This window comes from Ursus maritimus, unplaced genomic scaffold, assembly GCF_017311325.1.
Source record: "Ursus maritimus isolate PB19 unplaced genomic scaffold, ASM1731132v1 scaffold_27, whole genome shotgun sequence".
NCBI classification, from domain to species: Eukaryota; Metazoa; Chordata; class Mammalia; order Carnivora; family Ursidae; genus Ursus; species Ursus maritimus.
In genome coordinates, this window is record NW_024425230.1 from 7882486 (window position 1) to 7899058 (window position 16573).

The window sequence follows — 16573 nt, forward strand, 5'->3', positions numbered from 1 at the left end:
ACCATGAAACTTCTGTCTGTGTTACAGAAGTAACTCATGGAACAGCACAGCTTCTTTCCCCAACCCAGCCTGGTACAGACCTGGGTTCCATGAAATCAACCCACGGTCAGGGCTGGTAACCCAGATATTTGGAGCCTCTCGAGCAGATAATTATAGGACTGTGCCACTGGCTTTGTTTGTCTGGCTTCTTACCAGAGATCCTTAAAAAAGATTTACATTCGGTCCAGGTATGTTAGGGAGGACTTCTTTTTCCTTTTCTGAAGCTCGGGCCCAACTATTTCGACACCGAGCCTAATACTACTCTCTGTAAAATATAGGGCAAGCGTTGTCTCTGTAAGTTCCAAGGGACATTCCTTCTAATAAGAAAGCCATTGATCAGGCCTAATGCATTTGTCTTGCAAGAGTGTTGGTGGTAGTGGTATATGCTGTAACAAGAGCTGACCTACATTTCAATGTCGGCCTAATTAAATAGGAAAATAGATTGTATCTCGTTCTTGACCCTGCCTCTTAAATTAAACTTTGAAACTCTCCTGCCGTGCCCAGATAAACACTGGATCGGGCCAACTCACAAGCCCTCCTGGTCTGCATTCTGAGCAATGCCACTTTCCCAGAATACCCTGGGAATTGAGCAGGCAAAGAAAATGGTAAAAAAAAAAAAAAAAAAGGATGAGCCCGGCCTTGCTTTCTGATTTATTACACATTGTGGTCTCATGAATCAAAGGGTCTCAGGTTTTTGTTTCTCTGGTCTGGTTTATGATTCGAGGAGCTCAGATGTCGACAAGTCCCTTCCGTGGGGGGGAACCCATCCCTGTCCCCCAAAAAGAAAGTACTAGGCCCTCTCAACACTTTTTTCCGATTCTGCACCAAAATGGGCCACGTGTCCTGGCCCGCATTCCTGACTTGAAGGACTAGAGGCCGGGGGAGGCTAAAGCAGCTGGGATCTTGGAGCAGTCCTCCGAAGGGCTACAACCTGGGCTTTCCAGGAGATGGCCCATGTTTCTGCCCCCCGTCAGTGACACAGGTGGTCTGTCCCAGGACCGTGGCAGTCATGGACCCGGTGCACCGCGTGGGAGCCTAGCAGAGTGCGACAGCCCAGCCTTGCTCCATTCCTGGGGGCAGGGGGTCTGAAGGCTCTGTCTTTTCAGTCAGCCATCTCTATGGATTCGGCCTGGTGGACGCAGAAGCCCTGGTCATGGAGGCGAAGAAGTGGACGGCAGTGCCCGCCCAGCACATGTGTGTCGCCACCACGGACAAGAGACCCAGGTGAGGCTCGGCTCAGACACCACGTGGCTTATCAGGACTGTCAGTGTGGATCCGACTATGCTGTAAGGTACTGCGGGGGGCGGTGTTCACACTCGTGTTCCCGTGCCCATTGGTGCGCACACGTGTGTGTGTGTGTGTGTGTGTGTGTGTGTGTGTGTCGGGGGGGTTGTGCGTGATAGTAGGTGTATAGACGTGTCTGCGTTTTCTCTTACGGATTCTGGAGCTGGAAAAGAATCACTCCTTAACTCGTGGCTCTTTTGAGGCCTTTTCCTGTCAATTATAGATCTCCCCGTAGTAGGGACTCAGACGGCCCATAGTCCCTCGCATTAGACATTCCTACCGGGACTATTTAGCGCAGCCGACCAGACCCGCGATCAGGCGTGCCCAGGGGGGTGAAACCGGCAGCAGGGATGAGTGACCTCTCCGTCAGGTGGGAGCCCTAGCTGCAGCCCGGTCCTGCCTGTCCCGAGAGCCCGCCGTGTGACTCCTTCAGCCATGAGCAGGACAGGCAGCATCTGCCCCTTCCCCCATGCAGAAGGGGGTTTATTATCCAAAGTGCAGAGCACTTTTCCTCTGTATCGCTTGAATCTGGACTTTAATAACCTTCTTGAGGCTTAAGCACTGGGGTTTTTTAACAAGCCTTGAGCCATGTGCTGTAGGACGCTGGCTTCTCCTTTCTGCACCGTTCGGACACTCCCAGCATCGCCTTTTGTAGTGAGTTGTTCTAAATCGGATACATTTGTTCATTGAAATTTTTGTTAAAAAACAAACTAACAAAAACAGCTGCAAAGTAAATCAGATAGCAAGAACCCGACTCCATTAGGAGAAGAAATCAGATTATTCTTCTGAATTCTGCCATTGCCACTATACTTTTTAAGAAGGAGAATGGTGTTTCTCTAGGCCTCAATATCTGATAAAGAATGGAATGCTTTTTTTTTTTCTAGCTGTAACTATTTATTACCTTTGGGAAAATGTGCGTTTGGAGAAAGAAATGTTGCAGTGATTAAAAGTGACCCTCGCTTTATCAGCAAATGCAGCTCACTCCCTTTGATACTCCTTTTCTTTAAAAGCACCTACCTCTTATAATATGTTCTTTTGCCATAAAATGTTGAGGAAAATGTATCTCCCTGCCACCTGGCCTGCAGTAGGAATTCAGAAAGTGTTTGTTGCATAGGTAGCCAGGAAAGGCGCTTTTAAAAAACTGCATTTGCATCCTGCTGCTAATTGTGAAGGCTGACTGCTGGGTGAGCCCTCCCAGGCCTGACGGGCCAGTAGGCAGGCAGCAGATCTCAATCTTGACGTTTTCAAGCATTGTCTTCTCTGGGGAGCCTTAGTCTGTCAATTCAGAAGAAAGTGGGAGGTTCTCTGAGATCTAGAAGGCCTTTTGCTTTCTTTTGTTTTGCTTGTTGGAAAATGCCCGGCAGATGGAGAATCAGACTCCAGGTAAGGGGATGCTGGGCTCCTGGGAGCTGGGTCCTGCCCCATGAGGCCGCCACGTCCAGGCCCACCTCCCTCCCACTGGTCTCCCCATCAGGGCGGCTCCTGAATGAAGCATTCTTCTCCTGCCAGAAATAGTTTTAAGATGGTAGAGTGGTGCCTAGGTGGCGAAGGGTTGTTTTTATTTTTATTTTATTTTGTTTTTTAAGTGAAAGCACACAGAGTCTAGACAGCACAGGTTGAGGGAACCGGCCGTAACATACAGTATGACATTGTTCCTGTCCTTTGAGGGAAGAAAGGACTCTGCAAATTCCAACAGAGGGGAAGAATCAGACTTCTGTTTCGGAAGAAAAATTATCTTTACATTTAGCGGTTTGAGGCTCTTTCTAGAATATTCGGCCAGCCCGCTATCCCAAAGCCCTTGCTTCACTGCACACTTGATTGTTCCCAAGGACATAAGGGCCTCCAGATAGAGAAAGAGAGGGAGAGGGGGAGAGAGAGAGAGAGAGAGAGAGAGAGCCTCTTTATCTGGCCATCCGTGTGTACCTGTATAAGTGGTATGTTTACCTCTTTCCTCTTGGGGGGAGGAGAAGGGCCACTCCGGTGTGGTGAAGCTCAGGGAACTGTGTTCATGGAGCGTCAAGGATGGATGCCCTAGAGGAGGTTGTGGCCACATCTGCCATTTTTACAGTAATGTCCTACGGAGTGCGAGTCAGAGGGCCTGGGTGTTGATGGTCACATGCCAGGGCAGGAACGAAGAGCAGTGATCTCTCCGTCCTCTCCTGCCCTTCAGCCCCAATCTGACCTTCCTCTCCTGGGCTAGGTCACAGCTCAGGGAGATAGTTCTCACGGCCACACAGGAGGAATCCGTGGGTCACCCCTTCTGCAGAGCTCACCTGCTGCCCCAACCTGTGCTCAGACACAAGCATGGCACCCACTGGGCCCCGAATGACCACGCAGGCCCCGTTGGTGTTCCTCTCCTGGACCGCCCTGTCCGATGCCACCCCCAGCCCAAGTCACACAGGCTAAAAGGAGCAAGAAGACCAACAGCACAGGAAAGACCACAGCAGAGGGAAGCCGGGCTGCCACTGCAGACACACGAGAAGGGCCCCATCAGGAAGCAGCTATGACTGATTCTCTTTAATTTAAAGAAAAGCAATACAGGGACCCCAAACAGTAGGTCAGCATTTCCACTCTGGACACTGTACATCCAAAGACTGTGGGGTTTGCGGTGTAGCCTGTCTCTGTCTAGATCTTCCTCCTGACAGAGAATTAGAAGTCCCTTGGAGTCTGGAGAAGGTCAGGGAGCCTGCCTGGAGAGGTGGGGAGAGAGGGGACTGCAAGGGTGGGGGTGGTGAGGAACGAGAGGGGCCAGACCCCCTGTTCCAAGGTGCAGCCAGATCTCGCTGAGCCATCTCTTCACGGCCTGTCACCCCCTGACCCCAAAACAGACTGAGCCCCCCCAGAACAGAGGCCACGGTGTCTGGCCCAGCTCTCCAGCACCCACAGTGCATCATGGGAGCTGTCCGTGAATGCTAAATCTTCATGCACAACAAGGGGGAAATCTGCAACTTGACAGGTACTCTTGCAAAAGAGAATGCCTGGTAACATTCCAGAACGTGTAGGAGAGATCCTTACCTAGTCTTGGGCACAAACGGATTTCAATCTGCTTACAACTTTTCTATTGCCTGAGCAAAATTACTATGTCTGTGTGTCAGAATAGGATCAAATTGATACTTAGAACCTTTCTAAAACTGGAAAAGAAAATCAAGGTCAGTATCATTCCTATAAATGAAAAAAAAAAAAAAGGTCCAGCCATTAAATATCTTCGTTGACCCTTAGGATGTTTCTAGCCAACACTTCCCTTGTGTCTTTAAAAATCCAGACTCCCATGAAACATTGTCTGACATCCCTGACTCTCTACTCCCTGCTGGAAACACAGCAACAACAGCAGAGTCTCTTCAAACAGGAAGACCTTATCTAGTTCTCTTTAGTTTTCGTGGGTTTTGGAAGGTTAACCGTCCAGACAGGGTTTATGACTTAGTGTGGTTGGTCTTTTATTTAAAGAACTCACACGACCCAAAAATATACTTCAGTCCTGAAGGCTTTGAATATTAAGAATCATCTGTAGGCCAGACCATATATTTATAGATGTTCAAGAATTAACTATGGATTAAGCACATTAATTTCATTAAACCAGACCACATGCGGTGGTCACTTTGTAACAAGTCTACTTATAAATACGTAGGGAAGCATGATGGATAATGATCATCATCAGGTACTTACCATGTGCCAGACATTGTCCTTGGACATCCTGTGTACTCACACATTCAGAGCACCCACCAAGGGTGTGGAGTTTGGACACGATTTTCCCCCCATTTATATATTGAAGAAACTGAGGCACAAAGGAGTCGAGGAGTAGCCTGGGGCTGAGCTGCTACCCCAGGCTGCCTGTCTCCGGAGCCCACCTTGCCTCCCCTGGGAAGGAGCACATCACGGGAACTCAGGCAGGACCGAACCAAATGGAGTGACCTGCACATTCTCCAGGAGACACCTTCCCCGTCTTCCCTTTGCGTCCCCAGCCGGCTATGCACACCGGCCCTGAGGACAGGAGATCACCTTGGCTCTGGCTGCTGGGAAGTTCCTCCAGCCTTGGCCAGCTGCCAGCACCCCAGAGGTCAGGCCCAGGTGTCTTGTCTGCAGCCGCTTAGCTAGGCAAGCGGGCAAGGCCACATGGCTCCTGTGTCCCGATGGGGACGACCTGTGCGGCTGGGACCCACAATGGCCCAACTTCACACAGCCTGGCTTAGCATCTTTTCACAACCTAAAAGCCCCCTTATCTTTGGGCTCTGGCACTACTGTGCAGGACGTCCCCACACCCCACCCAGCAACTCTCTCCAGGACATCTCACAGTGCGCACTCCTGGATACCATACGAGGCCCTTGCTTCTGGCTTCTTCCACCGTGTCATTCTTACATAGGGCATGGCTGGGTATCCTAAGAAAACTCACGCTCTGCTGTCCTGCTCTGGGTGGTGGTGGGGTGACCATACCTGAGTCCATATATTTGTCTTGCCTCCTGCCACCCCTGGAGACACTTGGTGAATGTTAGCAAGCTGCCTGTTTTCCTACAGCCCTTGACCTGCCAAGTTCATTTTTTGCTGCAAACCTGTTTCCCCCAAATTATAAATGCAGCTTACTTCAAAAATTAATATCTGAATTTGAATAATACAGCCAGTTCTCATTATGCACGGTAGTTACATTCTGTGAAGTCACCGCAAACACTGAATTCGCAAATACAGAACCATCGCTGCTGGGGGACCTCCGGGGTTAGTTTCCTGCGAGCCTCTGCTCACAGCATTTTTGTCAACTGATCCATACATAACTTTGCTTTATGTGGGTTTCTGTTTAAAAGCATTTGATTTACTATCTATGCCTGATTCACTAACGTTGACCGTCAGGCCAACAGCACTGCAACTCCTGTCTGTGCGAAGCTCCTCCGACAGACGTGTTTTCTCTGTAAGGCGCATCTCGGCTTTCCAGCGCTTAACGAAACCAGACGGCTCCTCGGCAGTGTGCTTCAGAGCCATTCTAAGCAATGAAACCACCAACAAAAGAAAGAAAAATGTGAAAAAAACGTGGCATTAAAAATAGATCATAGGAAGGACACTGGTTCACGGTATGAGAGCTGAAACCGGGAGGCAGAGTGTCACCTTGTTTGGCCTCACCTGGGAACGTGTTTACTGGGCAACTCCACTATCTTGCAGTTCTGCATCTAACCACAGGTGATCACAAAAGCACCCCAGGTGCTGATTGAGGTGAATTTGTAAATACGGAATCGTGAATAATGAGAATTGCCTGTGTATCGTATTGTCTTTTTCGCTCCCCATCAGATCGAATCCTAGAGCCGGATGGGATGGGCAGAGCCAGCTAATTCAGCCCCTTGTTTTGCACAGAAGAAAAAAAAGCATATAAATTTAAAGACTGTGTATTAAAACACCTTACAACTTAATCACGAACAGCATGTCTCGATTAATGTACTGGATTAGCCTCTTTTTTTTCTTTTTAAATTTTATTTCTAGCCTAAATGATGTGCTGTAGTTTCATGATCGAAAGGAATTTCACGTAAGGAGAACCCTAATGTCAGCGATGTGAATAACAAGTGTACGGAATCTGTCTACCTCAGACTCTATGACCATTCTGTCGAGAATGTTCATCCTAGAACACCGATCTAAGAGGTGACCCTGGAGCTTCTTACTGTCCCCATTCAGATCACTTCGTGTTCTCCAACAGAGTCAGTTGCTTTCATAGAGTTTAATTGAACAAGTCTGTCCCAGTTAGCCCCTCTCCACTCCACTTATTACCCTTTAGAAGGTCTGCGAAAGGGTTTCCTGGTTGACATTCTGGTTCTTTCCACTGTAATGGTCCTGGGCTTTGCAGCAGCCTCATCTTCCCAAGACGGATGCCAAATACGGTAGGGGGAAGGGCACCCCTGCCTTCCTTCCGATTCTCGTGGGTGTCCCACTCAGCACTATCTCAGAATTGTCTAATGAGGACCTGGACCGCTCTCGCCCCGAGCCCTGCAGCTTGGGAAGGTGGCATTACCCTGGAAATGCTCTGTGCCAGACCACAGATCTGCCCTGGTAACTGAGCTGGGGAGAGGTCTTCAAGGTGGGAGTGAGAAATACTGGCTTGTCCTGGGTTCCCAGCCAGGGCAGAAAGACAAGCGCAACAACGGAGGGTTCCCACTGATAAGCTACCGATCCGCCTCCCTCCTTGCTTCCCCCGCCACTTGGTTTGTAGGTCTCCCCCAGTTCTGAAAGCGCACCTTACACCACTTTGCCTTTACAAAAGTCTTAGTGCCTAGAAGAAATCGGATGAAGATTTCTGCTTTTACCCAAAAAAGGAACAGAAAACAAAAATAGCGTTCAGCATGGGTTTGGCAGCGAGCTGTGTGTGATAAAGGCAGCAAGTGCCTGAGCGGCGAGAGTGGCGCCCCCAAACTCGGTCCCCGGGAACTACACCCAGCATCTCAGCATCAAGCCGCCAGAGCTTTGAACAGTGTCTGCGGGCATCTGTGCTTTAGCTTGGTTTATTCTGTGCCTCCGTTAGCAGGATGTGTCCTAAGGTATCAGAAAAGCCAAAGAGAAGTTACTTTTTAGCATCTGGGAACGCTCACATGTTTTTCCCCCCATATAAATGAAGGGTAATTGCTTCTTTGTTTTCTGCCTTCGCTCTCAACTTGGGACAGGTTTCATAGGAATGCTCTACTTTCAGAGAGCAGGGAAAACCCGTCCTTGAAAATATTTATCTTTGGCTCTGGATTTCACTCTGATGCCAGAAGAGCCTGAGTTTTGTGATTTGGCGAGGGCCTCGAATTGAGTTGATGGGGATCTTGTTTCTACACATTTACAAGATAGCAGATGCTGTTACACTGGAGAGAGGTAGGAGGTCGAAGGAGTCGCGGTCCGGAGCTACTAGGAAGTTATTGTCAATGCCTGTCGCTGGGAACCCTCCACCCCCTCAGGACAAGCGAGCTGTTTAAGAGACATCAGGATGAAAGAGGAACATCTGGAGTATCAGTAATTAAGTCTGAAATGTGGTTCAACAGGAAGTGACAAGTCTGTCCTCAGAGATCGGTTCAAAGTAGGGCAGTCTCCATAGCTTAAATATCACTGGGTCTGGAGGTAGGTCTTGTGGGATTTTTTTAACCCCTTGGGTTCCTTTAGGGTCCTAGGAGGATGGCCTGGCGTACACCGACAACAATTCCAGAATTTAATCACAGTGGAACATTTTTAGTTACCCTTGGGAACTTGAAAATCTTTCTTAGTCAGTTTTCATGGTTGAAGTACAACCTAGCCATGTTCGTGGGACAAAGATAATCCCCGCGTGTTGTTTAAAAAAATAAACCAGCCTTGCAGTCGACTTGTATTTTCTGTGTTATCTTTGAAATAACTGTAGGATGGGGAATAACTTCGCCCCCCCCATGGTTTCTCTTTCCTTATAAAGTGATGGCTTTTAATATTTGGCTTCCCCTCTACTTTTTTTTTTTTAATTATGCTATGTTAGTCACCATACAGTACATCATTAGTTTTTAGGGCTCCCCTCCTCTACTTGGAGTTTCTATCCAAAATACAGAAAAATTTCAGCTTGACTATCCTGAAACATTTTCAAGTCTCCCCCCATCCCCCTCCTTTTTTTTTTTTAAGGAAATGTAAAAGCTCCTGATTTAGAATATTAGGTTGTTTGTTCCAACAGGAGCAGAAATAAAATGTGGGGAAGGCTGTCTACATGTAAAGAGGGTAACAGCTCACTGTCCGTGAGTGGCAGTCCCGGGCTCCCCACCCTCCCCTAGAACTTGGCACAAATGAGGGGGTCTGGTGGCCTGTAACTGTCGAGTTCATAAGAACTAATTGTTATAATTAGCCTTGTTCCCTGGAGGAAGGGACTGCTAGCCCCCCAGCTGAGGGTTATGTCTTAGCTTTGAAAATCTAAGCAGGCTAGGCTTTAACCCCTGAAGGAGCTGTGGGCTGCCCACCCCCAGCCAGCCACCCCCCTAGCAGCTATACAGTAGACCAACCCAGCTTTCTGACCTCGGGTGGCCTCGCAGCGAGAGTCCCTTAGCAAACATAAGAGTGTCAAATGCAAGAAAGCTTTTAATAATCTCACGGAGTATTTAATACTCCTTGAGATGTTTTCTTTTTCTCACGACGTCAACAGATTAGCCAAGCCACAGGGAGGTGGGCAGGTGAGGGCTGGGTGGGGTTGCAGTTTCTCGTACCCTGTTGCTGGTCTCTGAAATCCTGTGCCTTATTCTTAGGATTAAGGATTCCTCGATGGGATTTCAGGTCCATTTCTAGGTCAGAGTGATTGTGCCTCCCCACTGGCCAAAGGTGTGAGGAGGAATGGGGCAGGTTTTTAAAACTCTGTGATGGCTTTGTTTCTGCTTTAACTTGATCTTCTTCTTGGGCCCAGGAAAGAGTCTGCATCTGCCAGAGTGGGGGGCCTGCTAACCTGTAAACACAGACAGCAAAGTTTGGGAGAAGGCAGTGAAAGAAGTCAGCATCTCTAAATCAATTTATGATGCATGCAAATCATGTTTTCAAATATTTACAGAGTCTCCGAGGGAATTACATCACTGTTTATAGCTGTTTTGATTGTTTTTTATGACTCAGGCCCGGTAGAGCCAAGCAATGTAATTCCTGAGAGATGCTGAGCCTACGCTTCGAGCCTCCCCTCCTGAGCGGAAAGTCGGGGCATAATGAGCAAAGCGCTCCCCGTAATAAACCGAGCGCTGGCTGAGCAGTGGGGAATTATTAATGGGCTGCTGGGCGGCAGGAGATCGTTCCTCAGTTTACAAGTGGTGTGGGCGAGCTGCGGTGGCCCAGGAGAGACGGGAGTGCCCAGCCAGGATGCAGGTGCGGCTTTTGTATCTACCTCCTCTCGGGAGGGTTAGAAGATTCTGGCGGAACTAACTCAGGAATGATTGGGACTTGATGCTTATCCTCAGATTTCGGATTCCATCCCATGTGGTAAAACTGCCTTGACTTTGTTAAGAAAATTGTCAGAGGACAGGAGAGGGAGGGGACCCCGGTCTGCATGCATGGCAGTAGGGAGTGGACCAGCTCCTGTCCATCCTCCGTGACTCTGGTCCAGTCACTACAGCCTTGACCGGTGCATTTAGCACAAAAAGCCCGCTCTGGCCCCGGGGAGCCTTGTCGATCTCCTCTTCCTCAGTGTCTTGAACACAAGTAAGGATCCACATCCAGCATCCTGGCGGGACAGTGTGGCACAGTGGAGGCAGTGAACTTGAACCTCATATTCCAGCTCTGCTTCTCAGTAGCTCTGTGACCTTGCACTTGATCCTTGACCTCTTTCTGGACTTAATGGATTAATCCTTGTAAAGTCTCAGACTAGTGTCACGTCTAGTACCCGGCATGCGGTCCGCTCAGGAGATGTTTGCTGTTATTATTCATCATCGTGACTTATATTATCAAGGCCAGGCGTTGAAACAACGTAGTAGGGTTTTAAAGCCTTGCTCACCCCCAGCAGTTGAGGCCATGAACTGATCAAAGGCTATTTAGAGAGCAGCCGGCTCCTGGGCACTGAGGGGGCTAATCACTGGGTATGTTAGCTGAGTTTGTATGAGAAGCCGTTCTTTAAATCTCTAAGCAAGTTTCAGAACAGCAAACATCTTCTGGTCTGGCAAGATAGCTCCAATGGGAGCATGCAAGAGTAGGGCATCCGAGAGGGGCTGGAGATGTCCCTGGGGGTCCCTGGGAAGGCCTGGATGCACTGCCGACCTGCAAGACTAGGAGCTTCTGGAGTCGAGTCCTGAGCCCCTTCCTCCTTTCCCAGGAGCATCCCCGTGGTGCAGACGCTTCGGACCACCACCCTGACCACTGCCTGTGCCGACCACTCAGACCAGCGCGTGGGCTACCTGGAGCACGTGGTGGCTCGCATCTCTATTTCCCACCCACGCCGGGGAGACCTCCAGATCCACCTCATTTCTCCCTCGGGAACCAAGTCTCAACTCCTGGCAAAGAGGTAAGGCCGGGCTGGCCTAGCAGGGCTGGGGTGGGGGGCTGGGGCTTATCAGGAGGGCCCATCCAGCCCGAGGTCACAGCCAACCCGTAGGGCACCCAGGCGGGTTGGTTCTTCCAGCAGCTTCCTCTTGGAGACGTCTGTTCACACGTAAGGCCGCCAACCTGAAACGTGGCCTTCAAAACCATCCTGGAAATCATTCGTTTCCAGGCAGGACTGACAAGGGTTTGTGGTTGCTTTGTTTAACGGAGAGGTTTACGGAATGCCGGCTCCGACTTACTTGCTCTTACAAGGGCACAGATGATCGTTTTTATCGTATTCATTCGGCATCTGACATGGGAACATGCATCGGAGGAGGACTGCCTCGCCCCCCGAAGCTTCCGCACGGCCGTCCAGTTGTACGTAGCGCTGTTGAACTTGTGTGGGCAGGAGGCACCGCGGGAGCCATGGCTTGCGTGAGGGCCCGGAGGCTGCTCTCGGCAGGAGTCTCACGCATGCGCCTGCGAGGCTCCCTGCTTAGCGAAGGCCCGAGAAACAGGCTCTGAATTCTGGAGCTACACATACAGTTCACGGAAAGCCATGGAGCCATTTCTTCCACAAGGTCAGACTCAAGGAGAAGTGCTTGGGTACATTCATGCCAGCAGGTAGCTGGCATGAAGGGATTTATGGGAGCTTGGGGGAGGGGGAGACGGACTGGGGCTAAGAGGCAGAGGGAAGCGAAAGGTTTCAGGACAAGCTAGCATTTCCAGCTTCTCTTGAAAAACAGCTGGCAATTGAACTGTGTCCCCCGCCACCTCAGGGGGTACCCTGCCTCTGCCCGTCCCTGTGCCCTGGGCTGTGGCCCCACTCCCTGCTTGCCCACACTGGGCCCGCTTGACTCATTCGGGTTACCTGCCTGGGGTGGCAGCCGTAGTTGGGCTGTAGGGTGCAGAAATGGGGGTCGCGTGAATGCTTCCGGTCAGGACCCAGCAGGAGTTGCCCTTTATCTTAGCCCCCTTCCACCCCACCCCTACTTGGCAGAAGACAGAGAGATGGGCCTGCTGCGAGGACAGGCAGATGCAGGCCTTTGTCTGAAGGAGTGCAGAGCCGTGCCCTGCCCTCCTATCCCGGCCCGGTGGCTCTGCCCCACAGAGGGGCAAGCAGGCAGTGGCCAGCGGGCCAGCCCTGAGTTTGTCATCGGTGCCCTGGAACCAGCCCTGCGACCAGATCCTGGCTTCATGGGTTCCCAGGGCTTGGCCATCAGGCTCAGGCCCTACCCGGTTAGTTTCCACCCTCGTAGCACAAGAGCCACAGGGGGCGTCTCTCCCTCCTGAGGGTGGGCCTGGGCCACCCTCTGCCTCTGTCTGGAGGAGACAAGAATGGCTGTGAGCGGTCTGAGAGTGCCACCTGGCAGGACAGAGCCTTATGCTCTTTTGCATCCAGAGTTGCAATTACTGTTACTGGAACTTTAAGAAATTTCATCTAAAAGGCCAGATTTCTAGCATTCCTTGAAAGATCGGAGGTCCTCTGATGCGGGCTCTCGTTTCCTGTGCAAACTCCAAGCTGGAGCTGGACAGATGGGCAGGTCAGCTTCAGGCACGCGAGCCAGGCACAGGCTCCACTTGTCTGGGCTCCCGCGGGGGTCACCTCCAGGAGGCATCCGATGTGGTGAGCCCTGACGTTGAGCCAGGAACAGGGAACAGGCATCAGATGGTGACCTGGGTTGACTGAGAGCCGCCGAGAGGCTTCGAGGTTGGGGCAGCAGGTCGTGGGCCCACGGGGCAGCCATGACCTGCAAGGACCAGCACCGAGATGGGCTTTGGAGCCCAGAGACTCGAGCTGCTTCTACCCCTGCTCCTTCCCTTCCCAGCGGGGCACCCACGAGCCAGCCACTTCTCCTGTCTTTACTCCTCACCTCTGGAAATGTCACTTTACTCCTGTCGCAGTCAGGATTGCTACAGGAACTGGCTATGATGATGCAGATGAAAATGCCTGGCACGGGCAGCTGGCTTCCTGTCCTGTCCCGCTTCCATCCATCTACCTGACCTGGAAGAACCTTCCAGCACCCCAGCATCCCTCCTGGCTTCCTTGCACTCTGTTTTTCCTTCCCGTCTAAACTCCATCCTACTTCGGCCCAGCATGAGCCCCTCATATGAGAGAGAGTGGGTCCTGCCAAGTTCGTTGGGTTCCTGACGACCCGTGTGCTATTCCTGTGCCCTCAAGCACTTTAAACCTGCCTTACAGCCACTTGGCAATCTTCTGAGTCTTGGGAATTTGTTTTTTTCCCAAGGCACAGATTTTGAGATTCTATCAAGAGTTTATATCTGGGGATCTATCACCTTCTCCTTTCCTTCACATCTTGCTCAATTTGGCACATTTTCAGGTTGCCAGATTTTTTTCACTGAGAGTTAAGCGGACATTTGTTAAGTATTTTGGCCCTTAAAAGACAGTTTGTCTTCGTTCTGTCCCATGCATTGTGTTCGGCTTGGCATCATGTGTGAAAATCAGCCCTGACCTTTGCAGTTTCTTGGCAGAAAGGACAGGCTGTGCCCCTCCCCCTCACTCTTCCCCACGCAGGGAACGTTCTCTCGATAAGATAAGCATGTTTAGGCACCTGTTGGATGTTCAGAGAACACCCAAATCAGGAATCCAATCTTACATCACACAGAACGTGCATCTGAACTTCCGACGAGCAATAAAAGCCCTTGGGATAAGACCCTGTCCCAAAAGAGAGATGCACAGTTAGACAGGGAGGGAAGAAGAGAGAACTGGAGATTGCTCCCCGGGTGTTGGAAGGAAGAGGGCGCCCGTGAGTTGCTTCCTGTTTCCTGCTCCTGTCAAACAAGAGAAAGAGGATCTGGGCTGAAGTCCCAGTCTGGAAAGACCTTGGGGTATGGAGGCTCATCAGAACCCCCGAGGGGGCGGCTCGCTGAGGGGAGGGAGCTCCTGCACCTCCCCACGCTGCACCCAGGGGTGCCTGCTGCACGTGCTGGAAGACAGCCAGGCCCGTTGGTTATGTCGTCTCCCCCAGCTGCCCCTGTTGAAGCTCTGTTAAGCCCTGGAGAGCTGCACGTTTCCTTCTTTGTATCTCCTGGAGAAGAGCACACAAGAACTGGCTCGAAGACAGATGGGAAGGTTTCATTCGGTCCACAAGCCAGCATTTTAGAAAGGCTTCCTTTGTGATGCCCCTGGGGCATGTGGCCTGGCCTCCGTCTGCTCTTGTGCACCCGGACAATGGGGTATGGGCTCTGGACGATCACTGCTGGGGTAGGAAGGGACCACACAGCTTCTGAAGGAATATTTGGGGTGGGGAGGTTTGCGGGCCTTCCTTGGTAACCTCTTAAGTACTACCTGGTGCTGGAAAGAACAAGAACAGCGGTCAGAATGCCCTCAAGTGAGTCCCAGCTCGGCCAGTTACTGGCTGTCGGACCTGCCACTGCTCACGACACTTGGGACCTCTCTGTCTATAAATGAGGATGGCAGGAGGGAGACCATTGCTGGCTGAGTCCCTGTTGGGCACCTGTGAGTCCTGCCAGTCTGCCTGCCTCTCAGAATATTTGGGGGACCCAATGGAAGAATGGAGGTGAAGTTGCTGGCCCGGGCTGGGTCCTCATGCAAGGGTTTGAAAGCAGTCACCTGCTTTTACCTCACTTTCGCCTCAGCTGAGGGCCAGGCCTCTTTTTCTTCTATTCTCAAAGCTGCTGCCTTTGAGGTACTGTTCAGCGGGATCGTACCGTCACCCAAGGAATAATCTCGAGGTGGGAGACAGCCCTCCTCGGACCTGGTCCCCGACCCACCACTCCTTTCCCGACCCTTTTGTGTTCTCACCCTGAGTCTCCAATTGCAGATTGCTGGATCATTCCAGTGAAGGGTTTACGAACTGGGAGTTCATGACCGTGCACTGCTGGGGAGAGAAGGCCGAAGGGGAATGGACCTTGGAAATCCAAGACATGCCGTCCCAGGTCCGCAATCCAGAGAAGCAAGGTCAGTGGCTCTCGGGAATTTCACACAGCACTTCGTATCTCACCCTTTTGTTCACTCCAGACTTTTATTTAAATGTAGTGTCTCTGGTAATTCTTTTTTTTTTTTTTTTAATGGAGGCACAATTCCCCATGCAAATCCTTTTTAAAGTGTGTAAGTAAATGGCCTTCAGAACATTCCCCACTTACCTAATCCAGGACTTTGTCAACACTCCAAAGGGATGCTCTCCACACCCACGAATCAGACCCTGTGCACTCTCCCAGCCCCAGCAACCCCTAATCGACTTTCTGTCCCTATGGATTTGCCTCTTGCGGACATTTCACGTAAATGGAATCATACGATACGTCGCCTTTCGTAACTGGTTCTTCCGGTTAGCATGACGGTTTCTAGCCTCCTCCATGTTGTAGTAGGTATCCGTGCTTCATTCCCTTTCATGACTAAATACGATTGAAGTGTATGGATATGATCGTATATATAACACTGGGTTTATCCTCTCCTGAGCTGATGGACAGTTGGGTTGTTTCTACTTAATGGCTATTGTGACTCTTGCTGCTTTGAACATCCTCACGTAGGTTTTTATGTGGGCGTACGTGTCCAGTTCCCTTGGTTGTGCACCTGGGAATGGAATGGCTGGGTCGTAAGGTGATGCTATGTTTGACTGATTGAAGGACCGACAGACTGTTCTCCACAGTGGCTGTACCATTTTACATTCCTACCAGCATGATGGGAAGGGTTTAGTTTCTCTCCGTCTTCATCAACACTTGTTTTATTATTTTCATTTTCTTCTCCTTCTAGCCATCCTTGTGGGCGTGAAGCATATCTCATTGTGGTTTTGATTTGCACTAATTTCCCTAATGACTAATAATGCTGATGCATCTTTTCATGGGCCTATTGGACATTTTTACATCTTCTTTGGAGAAATGTCTATTCAGATCTTTTGCCTATTTTAAAAACTAGGTTGTTTGTCTTTTATTATTGGGTTGTAAGAGTTCTTTAACTATTCTGGATACTAGATCCTGACCAGTTACCCGATTTGCAAATGTTCTCTTCCATTCTGTGGGTCGTTCTTTCCCTATATTGATTGTGCCCTTTGATGCACCCCCAAAGTTTTCAATTTTGATGAAATTCAGTTTATTTTTTCTTTTATAGCTTGTGCTTTTAGTGTTGTATTTAAGAAACTATCACCTGATTGAAGGTCAAGATTGAAATCCGTATTCTTCTAGGAGTTCTATGGTTTTAACTCTTACACTCAGGACTTTGATCCATTTTGAATTAATTTTCCATATACTGCAAGGTAAAGATGTAGACTCATTATTTTGCGTATGACTATTTAGTTTCCCCAACACCATTTGCTTTAAAAAAAAAAAAAAA

The 16573-nt window shown here is 50.1% G+C and overlaps 1 protein-coding gene across 2 annotated transcripts in view; it reads left to right on the forward strand.

The window, feature by feature from the left end:
• The window catches only part of PCSK6 (proprotein convertase subtilisin/kexin type 6), a 179913-nt gene that overhangs the window by 110372 nt on the left and 52968 nt on the right, over positions 1–16573 (forward strand). For both annotated transcript variants that reach the window (XM_040642686.1, XM_040642687.1), the window contains exons 11-13: positions 1146–1263; positions 11057–11245; positions 15069–15205. In XM_040642686.1, coding sequence (XP_040498620.1) covers positions 1146–1263; positions 11057–11245; positions 15069–15205 — 444 coding nt within the window. The remainder of the gene's footprint in view (positions 1–1145; positions 1264–11056; positions 11246–15068; positions 15206–16573) is intronic.